The following is a 19,524-nucleotide window of genomic DNA, read 5'->3' as shown; positions in this document are numbered from 1 at the left end:
CTGACACTGCCTGAGCTTTTCGTACTGTGCCATTCTGTCAGTTAGGCCAAATGTCATACATCTCTTGTAAACTGTAATATTTCTTTTCTCTTTTTTTGCATGAAAAATGACATTTACAGATATCAGATAGTTGCCAATTAAAGTTCTACCATCTGATGAATTGTTTCAGTCGTACTTGTTTGTACCGCTGGGTAGTTAAATCTGTAATAAAGCAGAGATGTAGTCTGGAGTCACTGGAGTCGACTCCAGTCACTGTTTTGATGTCTTGCAATAAGACTTGACAGAAAATAAACTACTAAAGACTCAACATGGACTTGGAAATGAAAGACTTGTGACTTGACTTTTCATGTGACATGAGGACTTGAATGACCTGTGTGTGATCATTTTTGTTCATGTATTCAGTTCCATGTGCTGCACTGTGGGCAGCTGGACATGTTTCAGTGACTTGACGACATTTCACCTCTCATCCAGAGTGCTCTGAAACTCGACTGCAACTCCTCTCCAGTTAGTTAGAACTAAAGAAGCCTCTTTTTGTGTACTGTAGTTGTCAGTATTTTTTCATTTAATGAGAATATAATAGATAAATAGTGTTTTATGAAGTCAACTGTGTGTTCTTTGATTACATTTATTTCCCTGACAATCAATAATTATAATACATATTTACTTCATTGTCATACTTTGTAAACAGGTTGGCCATTAATATCCTTATTGCACAGGCACTGATACCTCATTGTTTCAGAAATAAGAAACATGGATAGCAGCTCTTAGTTTGACAAATAAACATCAATTACAAACAAGTAATTATTTTAAAAAAACAGTGCAAAAATATATACAGCAAGATAAACAGACACAAGATGCAATATCTTAAAAGTATATAAAGTACTTTTATCTTCATTGAGGTACAGTATGTGCAGTAAATGTACTGCTCGTCACAATAACACTTCCGCCACAGACTTCAGTGCCAGAAAACTCTTTGCCCTCATTGGTTGATTCTGACGTCACTCACGCCCTCTCCCGCCCAACAACAACACACGTCACTCGGCGCTGGAAGTTGTGTTTGAAGGACATTCAACAACTTGTCGAGATGGAAGAAAGCTGCGCGAGGAAGACAGCGATGGGGAGCTCGTGACCACATGTCAGTTTAACGGAAGGTTGCTGGTTCGCTGCCGAGCTTCAGCTCCGCTGTCGTCACACTGGAGCTTGCTGAGGGAGGAAAGCACAGTTTGTCCCTGAATCACTGACACCTCGAGTCTGGAGGTTACAGCAGAGGAAACATGAAGTTCGCTCAGTTTTTGCTGAAAAATGGTTCCGTCAGTGGAATACCGAAACAAGTGGAGAGGTTCGCCAAGTTCTCCCCCTCTCCACTGTCCATGAAGCAGTTCCTGGACTTCGGTGAGTGTTTGGAGTGGACGGTACCGAATCTCAGGTTACTTTTGCAGTGAGGCTACAGGTCATTAACAGGGCTGCAGCTGTAAAACATGCAGACGTGTCTCCTGATCTTTGCATTGTGTCCTGTGCTGTGCATGATTGTGAGGTTCACTTTGACCTCTGACTGATTGGATCCTCCACAGTGGACACAGTCTGGTGCTGCACTGACTATCACAAGAAACACAAAACTCCTGTGGTTTATCTTTGACATTTGAACCTCTCATGTTTCTGCAACCTCAGCAAAAAAACACAATACACATACAGTGTCCACAGATAGTTCTGGACAGATTTGGGGTGAAAGTTGGATGCTTGCTCAGTAATTTCCCACCTCTCTCTGTCCCTCATATGACTGCAGGCTCGGCCAACGCATGTGAGAAGACCTCGTTTGTGTTCCTGCGGCAGGAGCTTCCTGTCAGACTGGCCAACATCATGAAGGAAATTGATTTTCTCCCTGACAAGCTCCTCGGCACTCCATCCCTAAAGCTCCTCACCAGCTGGTAGGATCCACAGACTCCACTGCGAATCCTTCTGTAGCCCTGTAATCTGTCCAGACAAAAGTCAGTGTCACCAAACTCTTGAATAGCAAATCTTCTCTGCAACAGATTGTCACATCTTGTTATAACAGCAATGAGGAAAGGGAACGTCAGGGTGCCTAGAGACTGTAGACAGAAAGTCCTGCTGTGTGTCTGCTGTCACGTATTTTCATGTTCTGAAACTATACGAGGTCGTACAGGGACTGGTTCTCCATCTGACAGGATGGTTACCAAACAGTTGTGTCTGGGTCGTTTAAACCGTTGTATGTACTGTACACGACCTTGATTTCTGCTGACCTTGATATTGCCAGTTTGAAGCCAACATGATGCCAGCAGGGTCATTATAAGATGTGCGTGCAGCTCTCTAAGCATTCTGTCATTGTGTCGTTTTGCAGATTGCAAAAACCTAAACACAACAAATTTAGTTTAAAGGTGATACACTGATATTACTCTTTTATATTACCATTATATCAGTGTGATCATAAAATCACAATGATATAGTTTATTGCAGCTATCTGTGGGCAGTGTAAGCAGATATTGAGGCAGGCCTGCTGGTCACAAGCTTCCCTCCAGCTGTGATCTGCTGAAAGCTGTTATGTTGTCAGGGGTCGTGTCAGGCCAGTCCTCGTGTCAGTCGCCTCCTGCCTCACAGCGCTGCTCTGTGCACTCGCTCACCATTGATCTGGGAACAGGCTTCATGATCTTTGTTTGGATTAGATAGGCGATGCACCGTCTGACCTCCCAGCCCCTGCTGTCATGTGATGTAATAGACCTAAATAGGTGTGTCGTGTAGATTATGTATAGACTCTGTGATTTCATGTCGCACCATAAAGATGCGGCACTGAAGCTTACAACTTCTCACCAGTTCCTCAGTGCTTTGTTTGTTTGTGGTCACAAGCCTCAGACAGAGTTACACCAGCACGTCCACACACCCATTTCAAGGTACACTTGAATGTGTACACATGCTCCAATGAGCGCAGGGCTGTAAACATTGAGTTTGCACCCAAGTATGGGTGTGTTTATGTAATGATAGTTGTGTCTGTCTTTGGCTCTCAGAAATTTAGCCTGGACGCACGTGACAGGATGGAAATCAACCACATTCTCCTGTTTTTTACCTCCAGTTTGTTACAACTTAGAGCAAAGAATAGGTGCTAAATCAGACGGCTGTAGGAGAGCTGCCAGATCTCTCTGCACCGCAGCTGTACTTCCAGTTAGCACTCTGTTACACCACAGTATTCTACTGTAAACCTCACCGTAGCATGTTGATGAGGTTAGATATAAGAGTCATGTTAAGTCATGAGGTCAGTGCCCAGCCCTGCCCCAGTAGTGTCTGTATTTGGCCCCTGCACCTTGTGGACTGTACAGTACAGCAGAGCTCTTCGGACTCCCTGCAAAACAGTTGATCTGTCTGTTGTGAATGTTGTTGACCAGTCGAGAGGCAACGCCTGGATATCTGTTGGCAATCTTGCGCAATTACATGCAGCAAAAAGTCTATTTCAAGGTGTACATCTGTTTGCATGATGGGCTTTGTTCCAAGTCCAAGAGCTGGAGGTCAGTTGAGGGACAAACGGAGCACGTAAAAAATCCCAGCCACACTGCTGTTGTTCACCTTTCACCCAGTTTCTCTGCAGCGAGCGAGCGAGCGAGACAGAGAGAGAGAGTGACTCAATGAGCTCAGCACTCTCAGTCGTCCTCATCCGTGAAGAAGTGTACTGATAAAACCAGCAAGTGTTATATAAAGAGTAGACAGTGCAATTCTAATCTTAGACTCGCTTCATGCCTAATTACAGTACATGAATGTAAATGCATAGTGTCACATCAAAGCAGCATTACGAAAAAGTTGGACTCACATGTTTCTGTAATAATATTGTTAGCTGTTAGTAGGTAATGTTAGTTAAGGTACATGCTAACTACAAACACAGTTCTGCAGCATCTTACATTTTGAGTAGTAAGTATGCATGTTCAGTCCTTTGTTGCTGTGCGACAGTCAGACTTTGCACAAGCTTGCACAGAACTCAGAACAGTCGCATACCAAGCTAACATAACCTGCACAGGAGTCAGTAACATCTGGCTCTGACATGCTACCTGCTAAATCAGTGACCTAAGGAGCTGATCTGGCCTATGAACACACATCAAGTGAGTGCAGCAACACAATATATACAGTAAGCCTATAACAGCAACAAGTCCAGAGCAGCGGCTGTAACGCAGCCTTTTATTTTGTGAACTTTCCTCTTAGGACTAACAGCCAGTTCAAAATGTACTCTTGCCACTTGCTGGGTCACTTCTCTGTTTTTAGTTTGAAGTCTTCTTCGGTTTATTCACTTGAGCTGAGTCAGCTAGCTGCACTGCTAACAGAGCTAACTTGTTGCTCTGGCATTGTACAAAGCATTTACTGCTTGCTTTCAGAAAAACTCTGTAAATCACAGAGAGTTGATGCAGTGCAGCCAGAGGACATCTGAGGGGAAACAGGGAACATTTTCTCCATGAAATATGAAAATGAGGTAAAGGTGGTGGTGTTTGTGACATAGCACTGTCAGCGTTACACACTGTGATACTAACTGCTCACTGATGTTACATACTGCAGAAACATACATTACATAATGTTGTTTTAATGTTATCATGAGATATTTATTTCACTTGTGACGCTTCCTTCTTTGTCCACCAGGTATTCACAGAGTTTGTTGGAGCTCATTGATTTTTTAGAAAGAGATCCAGATGATAAGGAGGTCCTGAAGAGGTAAGTCATGTACAGACACCGTATACCTTTTACCTGTGTCAACCTTGAGGATGTCTCTGTCTGCTGTGGCTGAGAACCACCTCGATTGTAATCAGGTGTGGTCAAATCATTTATGTTCAGCACACAGCTCAATATTTGCTGCTTTGCTGGGGACGTTTTGTTGGGCGCTGTCTGTTGGAGCTTGTGAATGTTTGAGTAGGGTTACTTTAAATTGATGATTGAATTATGCTGTTATAATTAGCACTCCTGCAGCCACCAGTGGACACTTCAGCACTGCACTGAGTAGATTGAACTGTCTGACTGCTTGTGCTCTCTTGTTTGAAGTAGCTCCAGTAAATAGTGGATAGGGAGGAGGAGGATAACGCTTTGTGAGAGTTTAGGATACATTCACCAGAGACAGGAACATGAACAAAGATGCTCAGATCTGCTCCAGTTGAAGAACTAGATAGTGGACACTGGTCGAACCTTAGCACGCTGGTTTGTGCATGTAAGTGTGTGCATGTGCCAGAGCTGCTATGACAAATACATTAGCTATCAACTATTAAATTAACAAACAAATATTTGAGTAATTACTTCTAGGAATAAAATAGTCAAAAATCATTTGAGTCCAGCTTTGTAAGAGTGATTATATTTGTCTTTACTAAATATATTTTGGTTCTGGACAAAAGACATTTGAAGACACGATACTGATCAACATTTGTCACCATTCTCTGACATTTTATAGGCCAAATAGCTAATAGTTTAATCGAGGGGGTAACTTAATGGAAGTGGCAGATATCATCAGTTGGTGAGGGAAGTTATTGCTATTTATTGTTGCAACACAAAAATCACAAAACACAGCAAGTGCCATTAAAATGTTCCAGTTTGAATTCCCATTTAAATACAGTTAGATAAACATTTTGACATGTGCAGCGGTTGTGTGTGCTCTGTACTCTCATGTTCTCGTATCCTTCACGTCTTCGCCTCCAGCTTCACGCAGACTCTGGTGAACGTGCGTAATCGGCACAACAACGTGGTGCCCACCATGGCTCAGGGCGTGGTGGAGTACAAGGAGGCCTTTGGCGTGGACCCCGTCACCAACCAGAACGTCCAGTACTTCCTGGACCGCTTCTACATGAGCCGCATCTCCACACGCATGCTCATGAACCAGCACAGTCAGTATTGCACTGGGTGACTGACTGTGAGTTAATCAACACAGTTGCCCACACTCGAAGCTCATGTCATTGAATTGAACTCAGAGTGCTGATGATGCTTGAGAGCGAGCGTTCAGAGGTGTTAGAGCTCTGTTAGCAATAAGTGCTCCCACTGCAAAGGCCTCACTCAGCTTGTACTTTGTATTTGATTTGAAAATTGACAACTGTACAACATCTGTAGACAGTGAACTGTGTGTCTGTGCATTTGTGAGTCACACACGTTTGTCTCTTTGTGCCCTGTAGCGTTAATCTTTGACGGCAGCGTGAACCCAGCCCATCCCAAACATATTGGCAGCATTGACCCCAGCTGTGACACTGTGGAGGTAGTAAAAGGTAATGAGTGATCCTCCTCAACCACACACACACACACACACACACACGCTGATTGTGTTATCTATATTCCAGCCCTGCAGTGTGTTTGTGCAGATTCATGACAGTTTGACCTTCTTATTATCTGATATTTTTAGAACCAGCATACAGAGTGAGGAAGTGGAGACATGTTATCGTCATGTGCATGGCTGTAATCGACCCACCGCTGAGTGTTGTGTAAACTAGTTTGCTAATAAACAGATCAGCATATTTTCTTCTCATGTTCTTCCTCATTTCAGCATGAGCAGGTGAAAAGTAACCACAGATGTTTGTTGTTTCACGCTGCAGATGCCTATGAGACCGCTAAGATGTTGTGTGAGCAGTATTACCTGACCTCTCCTGACATGGAGATCACAGAAGTCAACTGTAAGTCAAGCAAGATGTGTTTGTCCAGACTGTATTATCAGTCAAAGCTCTTGTCCACACTGCTTTTTTCTGCATATAGTCCACTGCTATGATCCATCTTTGTTGATTTAAATGAGGCACTTTGTTTACTGTCAGCTGAACCTGCCTTTAGCATTAGCATTAGCATTTGACGTTCCGCAGTTGAGAAAAAGACGACCTAACCAGAGACTGACCAGTGAAAGACTGGAACAGACTGGTGGTAGTGTGATTAAACAGGTTAGATAAGACTGATATACTCAGAGTCCTGCTGCAGTAGCTTCGACTATGAGCTGTACGTGCTCAGCCAGAGAGTTGTTGGCAGATGAGATCTACATAACAGAAATCAAACTGATGAATGAAGTCAGTGACTAATCTTTTGCAGCTGATGTTGAAAACGTTGGTCTCAACAGACTGCTGCACACTCACCGGTGTACTTTCAGTCATGTGATCAACACTTTGATTCCTCCACAGCTAAAAACCCTGGCCAGCCCCTCCACATTGTCTATGTGCCATCCCATCTCTACCATATGCTGTTTGAGCTTTTCAAGGTACAGCACCCAACAAACCTGAAGATGTATGTTACCCTCCCCGTGTGTCTGCTCTGTAATGTTCTCATCCACTGTGATTGTTCTCTGTCAGAACGCTATGAGAGCTACAGTAGAGACCCATGAGACGAGCCCGACGCTGCCCCCCATCAAAGTGCGAGTGTCACTGGGAAGCGAGGACCTGACGATCAAGGTAACTGTAGACCCAGAGTGAGCCTGCTGACAGAACAATGAGAGGACTCTGGTGATTCTTAACATACCGCTCCTTTATTTTTAGATGTCTGACAGAGGAGGCGGAGTTCCTCTGAGGAAGATCGAGCGTCTGTTCAGCTACATGTATTCCACAGCTCCCAGTCCAGTCCACTCAGACAACTCTCGCAACGCACCTCTGGTGAGATTCAGCCTGAGTGTCTGAACTACAAGCTTTAAACAGGAGATGCAGCTCAGTAAAACCTCCCTGTGCCGTCGTGAGATGGGATTAAAAATAAACCAAATTGTGATTTTTCCGGTGTTAAACAGAGACTCACACAACTGAGCATGGTTGCATATTAGCTCATTACAGAGAGGAATGCAGTCAGCCTCTCTCATTGGATTAAAGTGTAACCACATGAGAACTGTGGAGCTGCTACAAAGGAAACCCTCTTCCACAGCAGCTCGGTATCTAATCTTCTGCATTGATACTGTAACCATGTTATTTTTGCTTCCTTCAGGCTGGTTTCGGCTACGGCCTTCCCATCTCCCGACTGTATGCCAAGTACTTCCAGGGAGACCTGCAGCTGTACTCCATGGAGGGCTACGGCACCTCAGCTGTCATATATTTGAAGGTGAGAACAGCATCACCTGTATAAATATGTCAGAAATTAAAGGTGCCAGGATGGTTGGATTTTGACCAAAGCACAGCTCTGAGTTATCACATTGTGTCCGACTGGTTTTACACACTGAGTCTATGATTACTACCATGTGTTGGTGGAACAATAACCTCCACGGTGAAGGTCTGAAATGGTGAAATATATTCATAAACTCCCCGTGGACATCTAAGTGTTTGACAAAGACTCCAGACTAATAAGTTCCCTTCTGCTCTGTATCACAGGCCTTGTCCTCCGAGTCAGTGGAGAGACTTCCTGTTTTCAACAAGTCAGCCCTGCGGCATTACCAGGCGGCCACAGAGGCTGACGACTGGTGCATGCCCAGCAAGGATCCCAGGAAACTGGGCAAGTATGAGAGGTGATGGTGGGCCAAGGCAGGAAGTGGAGGACACTCTAAAATAGTTTGAATAAAAGAATAATAAGGTTAAGAAGGAGGTCCATGTTGGAAGAAATGAATTGTCTGGCACTGTACGTGGGAGAAGTCATCTGGACCGGGACTACGTCTAAAGAAACCTTGATGGAAAAACACTCGAAAAACACAAAAATGCTGATTGTTGGAGTCAAGAATCAGATAAATGCAGCTGGACTATTGCAGCCAGCGTCTGTAGGCAGTTTAACTCAACACACAGTCATCACACTTCATGTCTACACACTCTCACAGGCTGCTAATGGAACCAGTATTAACGTCTTTTTGCCTCACACACTTCTCAGTTATCAGGTTAGAATAACATGGTCACACTGTGAATCAAGCATGCAAGCTGTTGTGTTTATGTCAGGTTTGACTTTCAAAATGTGTAATTTAATTTAGTATTCTAGGCCTTTAACACAGGGAGGATGTGTTCAGTGGCTCCAGCACACACACACACAAAGGGAACAGCGTCTGTTTCATTACGTTTGTTCATCACACAACTTTTGCATTTTCTCCAGCATTTCAAAGACACTATAAGAAGTATTTGCACTGGTTATATACGTTGGTGTATAATGGAATTATTTCATTATTCAAACAGTTGTTCAATTTTTAGCCATTTAGCTTTTTCCAGAAAAGTTGTAAACAAAATAGGATTATTTTTAACGAAGGATTCTGTTTATTAATAAGCTCCCTGCCGCGTGCCTTAGTGTTCGACACAGCTGAATCTTTTTTAAAGGATGGATTATGAATATTGAGACGCTGTATTGTAAGACGTGTTTTCTGTTAAAACATAGTATTGCAACATTTTTGTGAGTGATAGTATTTGACTGCTGAGGTGACTTCACCTGTCGCTGTCACGCTCCTCTGTTTAAATGAGTGTTTAATGGCAGCAGGAGCTCAAATACACACTTTTTAAATGTTCTGTCTTCTCAGTGTTTGTCTGCATGTTAATGGTCATTTGATAATTTCACCCAGATTGTTTTGTAATGATGCATGCATTGTGTATTAAGTCACTCACATTCGAGGGTGCAGACGCCTGTGTGAGACGTTAAATGTTGCAGAAACTGTACTTTCTGCTGAGTGACAAACTATTAACCATCATGCTTTGGTGTAATATGTAGGAAGAATGGTGCTCAGACATTTCAAGCTGTCTTTGTGTTATAGATATTTTCTTATCTGTATCCAACATTTTCACATTGCTGTGTCCTCGTCGTACCAGACGTTCGTTCACTTCACTTGTATGAGTAAAATTCAGTCACTGCCAAGTTTGAAACATTTAGAACAGCTCTGAGTACTCGCTGACTAATTCATATATTAGAGATTGTCATGATTTGGGAACATTAATGTAATAAAAACAACACTCTGGAAGGCCAAGTGTTACTGCACTGAAGCTGTGGCTCGCCACAGAAAGGACCAGTGAATGTTGCAAATAAAAATCTTGTGTAACCTCTCAGTGCATCACTCCTCATGGTGTTCTTGTGAACTTAAGTCTTTTTGTCCTCAGCTGCCGGTTGTTATACGTCTGTTGGCATTCTGTTGCGTCCCTCCTCTCTCTGCACAGCTTGTTTTCGGAAACTTTGCTGTGTGTCTGTGTCGCCGTCGCAGACACAGTTCAGTGGCTTTCTGTGGCCGGCTGCCAGCAGGAGCAGAGAACAGGCTGTCCCGCTCTCGTCTGCACCATCATTAGTGTGCCCACACGTTGTGCTCCATTCTGGTTGTGTTGCTTTTCTCTCTTTGTTCCAGTCGAGATGTTACTGGCATGGCAGCAATGAAAAGACAGAATTATGCAAGCTCACTCTCAAAGATGAAGTCTGTGGAATCACTGAATCACTGTGGCAAAGTTCAGTCGAATGTGGAACTAATCTCTCCTCCCTGTTATTGTAATGTGTGATTTAAGAAGGTAATCTCCCTCGTCTGACTTGTACCGGTTTATTTTAGGATCTCAGGGAGCTGCTCTGACTCTTTAGTCATCCAGACAATGTGCCTGGCACACATATAGACTTGCAGAGCAACAACAGAGGTCCTTTAGATGGTCACTTTGTTCTAGGCTTCATTTAAATGGGAAAGAAACTGCTTTCATTTCTTAATTTACGCTCGTGCTGATGTAAATGAGGAGTAAATGTTGGAACTACAGCGCACCCTTGTGCTTTGTTATGTTAATTAAACCCTTGTGGAGTCATTAGTGCTTTACAGAGAGTTAAATTAAGGCCTCCAGCGTTGAACCTGATCATTTCTTGCATTTACACGTGTACAAGTGTGCACTGGGAGCACTGGGAGCACTGCAGACCCTCCAAAGAAAATGGTGGCCTCTCTGGTGTCGTTTGTAGGTCGGGGGTAGAGGATGGTTGCCCCAAATTTTGATATCTTTGTCAGAATATTTTCCAGACACCTGAGTGGTGATAAAACCAGATATTTTTGATGTGAGGTTTGGATAATTCCAGCAGGGTTTGTCGTTACAAAACCAAGTAAACTGAAACATGATCTCTTCCTGACCCTGACCAAGTGCTGCAGCACAGCATCATCACTACATAACACAAAAGACGGATACAAAGGAACGTAAAGATGCAACATATCTACGTAAACTGGAAATAATCAAAATAAAACAATCAATCCTTGAAATGTGAGCAAGAAAAACTGTTGTCCTGTTTCCATGACGGACCTTTTTAGTGACACCTTCCTGAATGTGTATCTGTGAGTGGAGATGAAGACAAAGACCAGTAAATTCAGCCTTCATTAGTGAAATCGTGATGTGTCCTGAGGCTGCCGGCGCATTTTCTCCCTTTTCTGCTCCTCAACAAAGCCACTAATAGCTCAGCAGCGCCTCTCTCAACAGGCGGCAGCCTGCGTCTCACGAGGGCTTCCTTCTATAGCACACTGGCATTATCTCCACATGTTAAATTAGCCTCAACGCCTGGATGAAGGAGGCTGAGAGGCTCACACCATTACTGCATGCTGGTGTGACCGCGGTGATTGGCCCAGGTCGCACTTTGTACAGAATTAAAGGTCCACATGAGACTTTTCAAAGTGGTTTAGTGTGTTTCCTCTAGGGGGGAATCCAGAGTGCATTCTGAGAGTAGCTCTGAAGGCAGCAGTAGAGAAAGAGCGCAGGTCTAAAATCTGCTGCTGATATGAAGTGACTGTATCTGCAGGGGGATCACTGTTTTTATGGAGCTGAGCAAATAAGCTTCAGTTATTATCCGTGCCTCCGTGTGCTGTGTTGTTTACAGCGACAGGAAGTAACTAAATATATTTATTCGAGTAGCGTCCATGAACACAAATCTTTCCCTTTCATTCCACTGTCAACTTCTACTCCACTGCATCTCAGGGAGAGCTTCACAGATTCACATTTTTGCATGCAGAAGAATGAAAGGGGTTTAAAATATTGTGTTTTGTTACAAATGAACAGTTGTCTCATCCTGCACAGTGCAGCAGCTCTGTGTTCCTCCTCTGTCTGAAACGCTCCTGTCTCTTTAAGGAGCCCCCTCCAGAATACCCTGTCTCCTCTGATTGGTCAGCTCACACATGCCTGAGCCAGCACCACCAACACCAACAGAGCTAACCCTAACCCCTGTGCTAAATCAATTCATACGTGCCAAACTAGCCACTGGGCATAAATGATGTGGATTTGTGACATGGTGACATAGTGTGATGTCACAAAGTCGTGGAATTAAAGGCAGGACTGCTGATGAGGCGTTTCAGGAGCAGTGTTTTCTGTAGGACAGAGGAGCGTCTGTTGGTGCTGACTCTGACCTTTTTAAGATCTTTCAAGATTTTTCATATGCACAAGAACATAAAACCAACTGGAAGAGAGGAAAAACATTTAAAAATAATGATAAGTTTTCTTTAATGTTCGACCTGAACTCTTCCTCCACCACAGCTTGTTTGGTGTCTCTTGCAGACGGCGTTGGTCGGTGTACATGTCTACATGTATGATCCACTGCAAACACAAGCCCTTGTTGTCGAGGGCTTCCTCAAGTGTTTGTTCTGCAAACAGTGGAGTTTCTCGAGAGCTTGCACTTGAATGTGAACATTAAGGCACGTTGCCAGGTAGATCTGGATCCTCCTCAGCACTGTGGGTGGAAAATAACTGCAAATGACTCGTGCTGACACTCGAATCACTTTCACAGACAAATAGAACCTCTATAGAAGGCGAAAGGCATAAATACTACAGGGATTACATGGTTCCATGTGGAGAATTCCTCAGTCGCCATTTTCTCACCTGTCCTGGATATTTATGGTTGATTCATACATTCTAAGTAGTTGGCTGGCGTGCTGTGTTATGTCCAGCCTCTGATCACTCTTATAAATCAGCACTAGGGCTCCACTCCTCTGAGGGATTTCTTACAACCCTGACAAAATCCACTGGGAATGGTTTGCATGGCAAACATATAAAAGATAAACCTGTTGGTGTCAGCTCCAACCAGCAGCACGTTCACTCTGCACAGTCTGCACATTAGCGATCCAGCCCGTGCTGTAGTTGAGCTTCATGAACAGAATTCTCTCCATCAGTACAGAATCCCCTCAGGATCCAGCAGCAGGTATCTCTTGATGGGAGACGGCAGAGCCAGCTGTGCTACGCCTCTCTGACAGAACCCGCCCAGAGCGGCTCTGATGGCACATCTGGTGAGGTGGAGCAGGCTGCGGGGCGTGTTGGTGCAAACAGCGAACAGAGAGTCGTAGAAATCTTGATGTCGCTGAGGACACAGCGAAAAACAGAATCATAATTCTGTTAATAAAGGTAAGGAGAGTTATTTCTTTTACAACTCACGTGCACAGCTGAGAGACGGGCAGCTAGTTTTATTTTACTGAACTGAGATCCTTTGCATCAGGACAAGTGTCAATAAAATACTCCACTGTAAGTTACATTTTCATGACTTCACTTCAATAAAAACTTGTAAGTATTCAGCGATATATACTTCAAGTAGTGTGTAAAGTTCTCTGTCAGTGTTTGATATCTGATGTTACTGGATGATTATTACTGCTGCATCAACGTGTATGTTGTGGCTGTATAAGGTTGAACTGATCTGATCACAGAGGAACGCCTCCCCAGATCCCCCTAAATCCTGCACACTGGGCCTTTAACAGACAGCAGAGACACTTTGCTGCTTGGTTCTACACTGAAGACACTCTAGATCTCTGTCCCACCTTATAGCTGTCGTCAGGAATAGCAGCTCTCCACTTCTTTGTGGGCTTTAATCGTTCATATGAGTTGACCAGGATCTCTACCACTCTGGGGTAATCATGGCAGGTCTGCAGCACCTGCAGAAAACACAAACATGACACTAAACAGTACAAGACCTTTTCAATCAACATTGAATTTGCTGTAGGCAGCGTAGTAGACCACATGTCTGGACCTTGTGGAACTGGGGTGGGTAGATCCGTGCTGCGTTGTAGTTGAGCAGCAGCTGGTAGCAGAGCTCAGGTATGGCCATGGGCCTGACGCCGGTCACCTTCAGGACGTACTGAATGGGAGCACATCCGTTGATGTCCATGGCTCGAGCATCTGCTCCGGCCTCCAGCAACATCTGCATCAGGATGTGATCGCAGTTCCAGGATGCTTTGTGGAGAGCTGTTTTATGGTCCTCCTCCTGGAGGTTTGGATCTGCAGGGGAACAGAAACAAGGCCTCCACGGTACACCACACACGATATGAGAACGTAAAGTGAGAACAATGTTCAGTTGTTGGTCCAGAGACTGACCTGCGTGGTGGTCCAGCAGGAGGCGACAGACTATTTGGTGGTCCTGGCTGTAGTTTTGCTCTTTGGAGTCATAAGACCAGAAGACTGCAGTCATCAGAGCCGTCTCCTGGGCGGAGTTGACCACGTCCACAGACGCTCCGTGAGCCAAGTAGAGAGCCAGCAGCTGCGGGACACCAAACCTGGCCACTGTGTGCAGAGGTGTGTCCTCCTCGTTACTGTTGCTGGGCACATTGACCGCTGCACCTTCATGAGAAGAACACAGAAGTCACTTTGTTGTTGGGGTTGTTTGTATCTGCACTTCCATCCATCCATCCATCCGTCCTCCTCACCTTTGAGGATGAGCTGCTTGGCACAGTGCACAGCCTGCTCGGTGACGCAGTAGTGCAGCGGCGTGTGTCCGCTCAGCGACAGGCTGTTGACTTTTGCCTCGTGAGCCAGAAGCAGAGCGACAAAGTCGCTGTTGGCGACCTCGCAGGCCACGTGCAGCGGCGTCTTCCCATTGGGCATCCGGTTGACAGCTGCACCATTCTGAAGGAGCACCAGTGCTGATTCCAGAGAGTTGTACATCACACAGACGTGAAGGCCCATCGCCCAGGACTTCTCCAGTTTGTAGCCTGGCAGCCAATAACCTACAAATAAGTCAACCAATAATGTTTAAAGGTCCGATTAACCATTTCTTTAAAGAAAAGAGGAGGGCACTTACTTTGGTGTTCTCTCTTTACCTTTGTACTTCTTTTTCTTTTTACAAATCCAAAACGCTGACAAAGAAGAAGATCTTGGGAAGATAATGATCGGAATTCATTTGATATCATATTCCAAAACTCTCTACACTAAAAACAAAATGTTCAGTTTTTAATATGAATCAACACTAAACTTTTCTTGTCTGAAAAATGTTCAATTCTAGAATAAAAAGTGGAATATGTATTCTTGTGCATTAGTATCTGAGGTATCAGCAAAAATCCAGCATTGTTCACTCCGATTTCTTAAAGTAAGGATCAAATGTTGTCATTCCTGCCTCAGCAGATTCGTATCTAACAGTGGCCTTCCTGTTGTACTGCAGCCTGTCTATTCACCACCAGCCTGCAGTTCACCTGCTGTCCACAGTGTCCTGTGTCCAACATTAGGATCTGTGGGGATTTAGCACCACCTAGTGGATAAACTACAGAACTAATCCTCCGACAATGACTTTCAGGGAGTGTTTACACTCAGTTGTTCCTTCTGTTCTGTATTAATAAATGCTTTGTGAAAATATATCTCCCGCTCTCGTTGGACTCATCTTTCTGAGCCTCAGTGCTTCATAATTATACAGTAATTCATTGTGTTGCTGCTGTTGAAATGTGGGTCACTGTGTTCCTCTTTACCTTGTTTGTATGAGGCCAGTACCATGCCGGGGTCGTCCACCTCCAGCACAGTGTCGACGTCCAGTTTCCCAGTGTGCAGAATCTGCAGGACCTCCTGAGCATTATCGGCCTGCAGGGCCTCCAGGAACTGTTGCTTCAGCTGTTTGACAGCCAGTTGTCTGGGGCTCAACTCCTCCATGAGCTGCCTGAGAGAGAGGCCTCGCTCCTCGTGTGCCAAACCAGCCGGCCAGTCGGACACTAACGTCCTCCACACAGCATGGAGGAGATTGGAAATAAAGGCACAAATGGTCAAGATGAAGGTCTCAACCATGCCCACAACAGAAGGCCTCAGTGAGCCCAGCCATCAGATACGGGAGGTTTATGAGGAAGAAATAAAGTAGAAGAAGAAGAAAAAAAAGGCAACAAGTGACAGGAGGGAGAGAGAGCAGAGCTGGAGTGAAATTAGGCTGAATATAAATAGAAAGCAGGGAGAGAGGGAGGGACTGTGGAGCTACAACTGATGATGACTCCAGTCTGCTCAGATGTCCACTGAGGGCCGCATGGTAAAAATAACACGTCATGTGATGATGGCATGCAGTTTTGGAGAGAAAGCTGTTTATCTGCTGCTCTATTCTTCTATCTTAAAGGGACAGTTCACCCCTAAATCACAAGTTCACACTTCTCCTCTGTCCTGCAGTGCAGACTGATCATCTAGATTGTTTTGGGGTCACTTTTCTGGAAGAATGATCTACCTGCTCTGTTGTGTTTATGTCGGAACTGTTATTTCTTTGGACCAAACTACATCCACCAACAGCATCACTGTGCAGACAGAACACCTGCATCTACTCATGGATGAGGAACTAGCTAACTAGACTAACTGTCCCTTTAATAAGACGGACTCAAATCCTCATTTATTTGATTTTTAAGATTGTGAACTACCAGGTTTACAATAAACAGATAAAAACAATAAAGTAACATTCATAAGGGTCATAAAATGTTTCTGTCCCAGGAAGAGAAAATCAGACAGACGGTGAAAACAGTCAGAAACAAAAGCAAACTACGGACAGTGGCTGCACAGTTTATTCAGTGTGACAGGTAGCTGCCCTTTCAAACCTTTTTTTCTAGAATGAGAGAAAAGAGAGTAAAGTAGTGAGAGAAGAAGGAGGAAGAGGAGGAGAAGCACAGCTCTGAGAAGAGTGACAGCATGGTCAGCAGTTTGTGGCGATTATCTTTTGCTCTGTATGCACACAACAGACGAACACTTCTAGACACGACTCAAACACCGCCAGGAGCAACACGGTTGCATCCACAGTCAGTAAAGCACATAGAAAATATCCAGAACCACATATGGCCTCCGGCGGGACCTTTGGGCCTCCTCAGACAAACTGTGCACACACACAGACAGAATAGAAAACAAGGCTTCTTCAGGGTTGGTGCAGCTTCGTATTGCTCTCGGTGTTTACTACACATACAAAAGAGTCAGACAGAGGAGTGCAGTCAGCTGACTGACTGACTGACTGACTGACTGACTGGCTGACAGGACGGGATGGGAGGCAGGTGTCCACACAAAGGTTCAAGAGTTACAAAATATGTCATAAGAACACATGATGAGCAGTTTATTGGAGCAGCACTACTGCAGCAGCACTACGGTCGTATTAAAGGAAAACCACAAGCACGACGGGAAAATCCTCCATTCACAATCACTTTTCATCAACAGTTTTAATTATGTTTTGGCAATAGGAAGTAATCATACAATTCTGGATAAATCATTATTAGGTGTTAATAATACTCTTATTCTGTATAAGTTATCATAAACAGTAGTCAGTTGCTTCATTAAATACAGAAATAAATAAATAATAACATTAAGAGATCAGTGATGCCTGTGTTAATGTGGCCTTGCATGGAGGTATCTGTAACTACTGTTGTCACCAGTGCACCAGGCAGGCAGAGACAGACGGGCTCAGATCACCAGAGCTGCCTTCAGTAGTTTCATCACGGCGACACTCGAGTCTCTAGATTTCATGTAAACCTACGGAATGATTCTCGGGAATGATACAGAAGTAACACAGGGAACACGTCTCTCACTGAGCGTCATCATCCTAAAACAAAGAGTTGCATAAAATACACATGTCAAAATAATTTCAAAGGTAAATTCTTTTAAATCTAACAAGTTAATCAAAAATGTTAAGTCTTACTGAACCCGGTTTCATAAGAAAATCAAAACTATATTGCATCTATCGGGTGCAATTTCCAGCGTAACACCAGTAGTACCATTTATTTTTAAGACAATTTCCGGACCCACTGCACGCGTCCTTCTATATGGCAGCATTCCTAAATATTACTCCAAAGTAATTTGCATGGTGACCTTTCATTTTGATGAAAGAAACGATAATAGACGTTTAGAGATGTTTAGTCTGCTGTATGTGTTTGGACACTCACACAGAAGCGGGTCGAGTTCAGAGAGATTCTACTACTCTAGACTTTCTAAAGGCAGCGGCGGGGAATTACTCTGTTACTGAGAGAGAATATAAAAAGAGGTCAAAAGCAGGTTACAGGTGGAGTCAAAGCAACATTATGCATATAAGCAGGACGCTTCAGTGGAACTTTTGTTGTTGTTTGTGTGGTACGGGATTGGTAAGATACAAATCTCGTGATTATATTGTACCTGAAGTCTCCATCAGAACCGGTCCAGTGAGCACAACATGTCCGTGTCGTCATTCATACTGTGAACTGTTTCAGTGTGGTACATGTTAACTGTAAGGAGCGTTGGACAGGCAGGACAGAAGTTACATTTACAGTGTTCGTTGGTTTCTCCCTCCTCAGCTCCTGTGCTGCCGTCCGTCCTCAGCAGAGACAGCGAGCAGCGTGGAGACACCCAGTGGTGGGAGGTGAACACCGCCTCACATGTTCCACCACACAGGCTCCACCTGTACGGCAGAGGCTCCACTGATCTATCTAGCTGAACAGGATATACACAAGTCTATCAAAATGGCACGTCAGACATATTAGTATCTGTATTGATCGCTGTACATGTACACGGTCGTCATGTCTAAAGGTGCTGTGGTGGGTCGACACAGACGGCTCTGGAGATGAGGTGCACTGTCACAGACTGACTCAGAGAGGAATAAATAAAACCCCATTTACAGCAATAAACAGCAAAAATAAATAGAACTGAGTAAATTCTTAAAATGGCTAAAAACACAGGGTGGGCGTACAATGAAGCGCGGGGCAGCATCCTGTCATCCAACTGCTTGTTTTGGTTTAATTTGCTGGGTGAAAGAGTCACTCCACGACGTCCGACAGCTGGGTGTAGCTCCACCACGGAGAACTAGTGAACTACTGAGTAGGCGTCCCTCAGGGTTCCTTTTTGGGGCCTCTTGACGTCCCGTCTCTCGAGATGCTACTTGGTGTGGTGCTACAGTAAAGCAGGAGGTGATCCACGAGTCCACTTCATTCCGTGGCGCACTCTTTGCGCACCTCTCTCTGCTGCTGCTCCAGCTCTCGTTTCCGTAGCTTCTCCCGCTGTTTCTCCACCTTCTCTCGGTTCCTCTTGGCCTTCTCCATCAGGACTTTAAGGTCTTTGATCTTTTTCTTGATCAGGGCGCGGTCCTGGGAAGAGGAAACTCCAAGAGCCTGAAACAATATCAATTTTTTCTTTAAAACTGTGTTTTTTGACATTTTTGATAATTAAAGGGAATAACTCATGGATCCTGATGTACAAACAATCAGGCGTATTTAAGTGGCTGGTCTCTATCTAATACAGTTTGATGCTTTAATAAATAAGAGCTGTACTGAATGCTGTAATATTTAGAGTGATGCTTGATCTCTCTAAGGGTGTACGCAAAATATCTGCATGCAAAACCTCAATCAACTTAAAGTTCATTTACTTATTTTTTATATAAATATTTCATAAAGACTTGCAGCCCAAAGTGCGTCGCAGAGCAAAATAAAAATGGCACAGACAAAAAAGGGGACAAAATAAACACAGTTTTCCAGGACTTGAGAATTACAGCAATAAAACA

The 19,524-nt window shown here is 44.2% G+C and overlaps 3 protein-coding genes across 10 annotated transcripts in view; 1 reads left to right on the top strand and 2 right to left on the bottom strand.

Moving 5' to 3' along the window:
• Positions 1–1,034: 1,034 nt before the first annotated feature.
• On the top strand, positions 1,035–9,917 carry pdk4 (pyruvate dehydrogenase kinase, isozyme 4). 3 transcript variants are annotated; one of them, XM_037091996.1, is made up of 11 exons: positions 1,041–1,392; positions 1,784–1,925; positions 4,627–4,698; positions 5,668–5,852; positions 6,135–6,224; positions 6,549–6,626; positions 7,116–7,192; positions 7,284–7,382; positions 7,467–7,580; positions 7,900–8,013; positions 8,280–9,917. In XM_037091996.1, the coding sequence occupies exons 1-11, from the start codon at positions 1,275–1,277 to the stop codon at positions 8,415–8,417; spliced, it is 1,227 nt and encodes a 408-aa protein (XP_036947891.1). In that variant the 5' UTR covers positions 1,041–1,274; the 3' UTR covers positions 8,418–9,917. The 3 variants fall into 3 exon arrangements, 1 of the variants encoding a protein (XP_036947891.1); XR_005073819.1 differs by lacking the exons at positions 7,284–7,382; positions 7,467–7,580; positions 7,900–8,013; positions 8,280–9,917 and adding an exon at positions 6,359–6,437 and having other exon boundaries at positions 1,035–1,392; positions 7,116–7,187; XR_005073820.1 differs by lacking the exons at positions 7,116–7,192; positions 7,284–7,382; positions 7,467–7,580; positions 7,900–8,013; positions 8,280–9,917 and having other exon boundaries at positions 1,036–1,392; positions 5,668–5,878; positions 6,549–6,600.
• Positions 9,665–18,305, bottom strand: asb4 (ankyrin repeat and SOCS box containing 4). 4 transcript variants are annotated; one of them, XR_005073643.1, is made up of 9 exons: positions 18,168–18,305; positions 15,524–15,768; positions 14,866–14,937; positions 14,492–14,791; positions 14,163–14,405; positions 13,819–14,066; positions 13,610–13,723; positions 12,866–13,158; positions 9,665–12,534 (listed from the first exon to the last, which is right to left on the bottom strand). XR_005073643.1 is itself a non-coding variant. In XM_037091971.1 (8 exons), the coding sequence occupies exons 1-8, from the start codon at positions 18,218–18,220 to the stop codon at positions 12,970–12,972; spliced, it is 1,464 nt and encodes a 487-aa protein (XP_036947866.1). In that variant the 5' UTR covers positions 18,221–18,305; the 3' UTR covers positions 9,665–12,969. The 4 variants fall into 4 exon arrangements, 3 of the variants coding, with proteins under 3 accessions (XP_036947866.1, XP_036947868.1, XP_036947869.1); XM_037091971.1 differs by having other exon boundaries at positions 9,665–13,158; XM_037091973.1 differs by having other exon boundaries at positions 9,665–13,158; positions 15,524–15,760; positions 18,168–18,295.
• The window catches only part of ppp1r9a (protein phosphatase 1, regulatory subunit 9A), a 48,078-nt gene continuing 45,646 nt past the window's right edge, over positions 17,093–19,524 (bottom strand). For all 3 annotated transcript variants that reach the window (XM_037091357.1, XM_037091368.1, XM_037091362.1), the window contains one exon: positions 17,093–19,135. In XM_037091357.1, coding sequence (XP_036947252.1) covers positions 18,953–19,135 — 183 coding nt within the window. In that variant the 3' untranslated portion in view covers positions 17,093–18,952. The remainder of the gene's footprint in view (positions 19,136–19,524) is intronic.

The sequence above is a fragment of the Acanthopagrus latus genome, chromosome 3, assembly GCF_904848185.1.
Source record: "Acanthopagrus latus isolate v.2019 chromosome 3, fAcaLat1.1, whole genome shotgun sequence".
Lineage (NCBI taxonomy): Eukaryota > Metazoa > Chordata > Actinopteri > Spariformes > Sparidae > Acanthopagrus > Acanthopagrus latus.
This window is presented reverse-complemented; position numbering and strand designations above follow the sequence as displayed.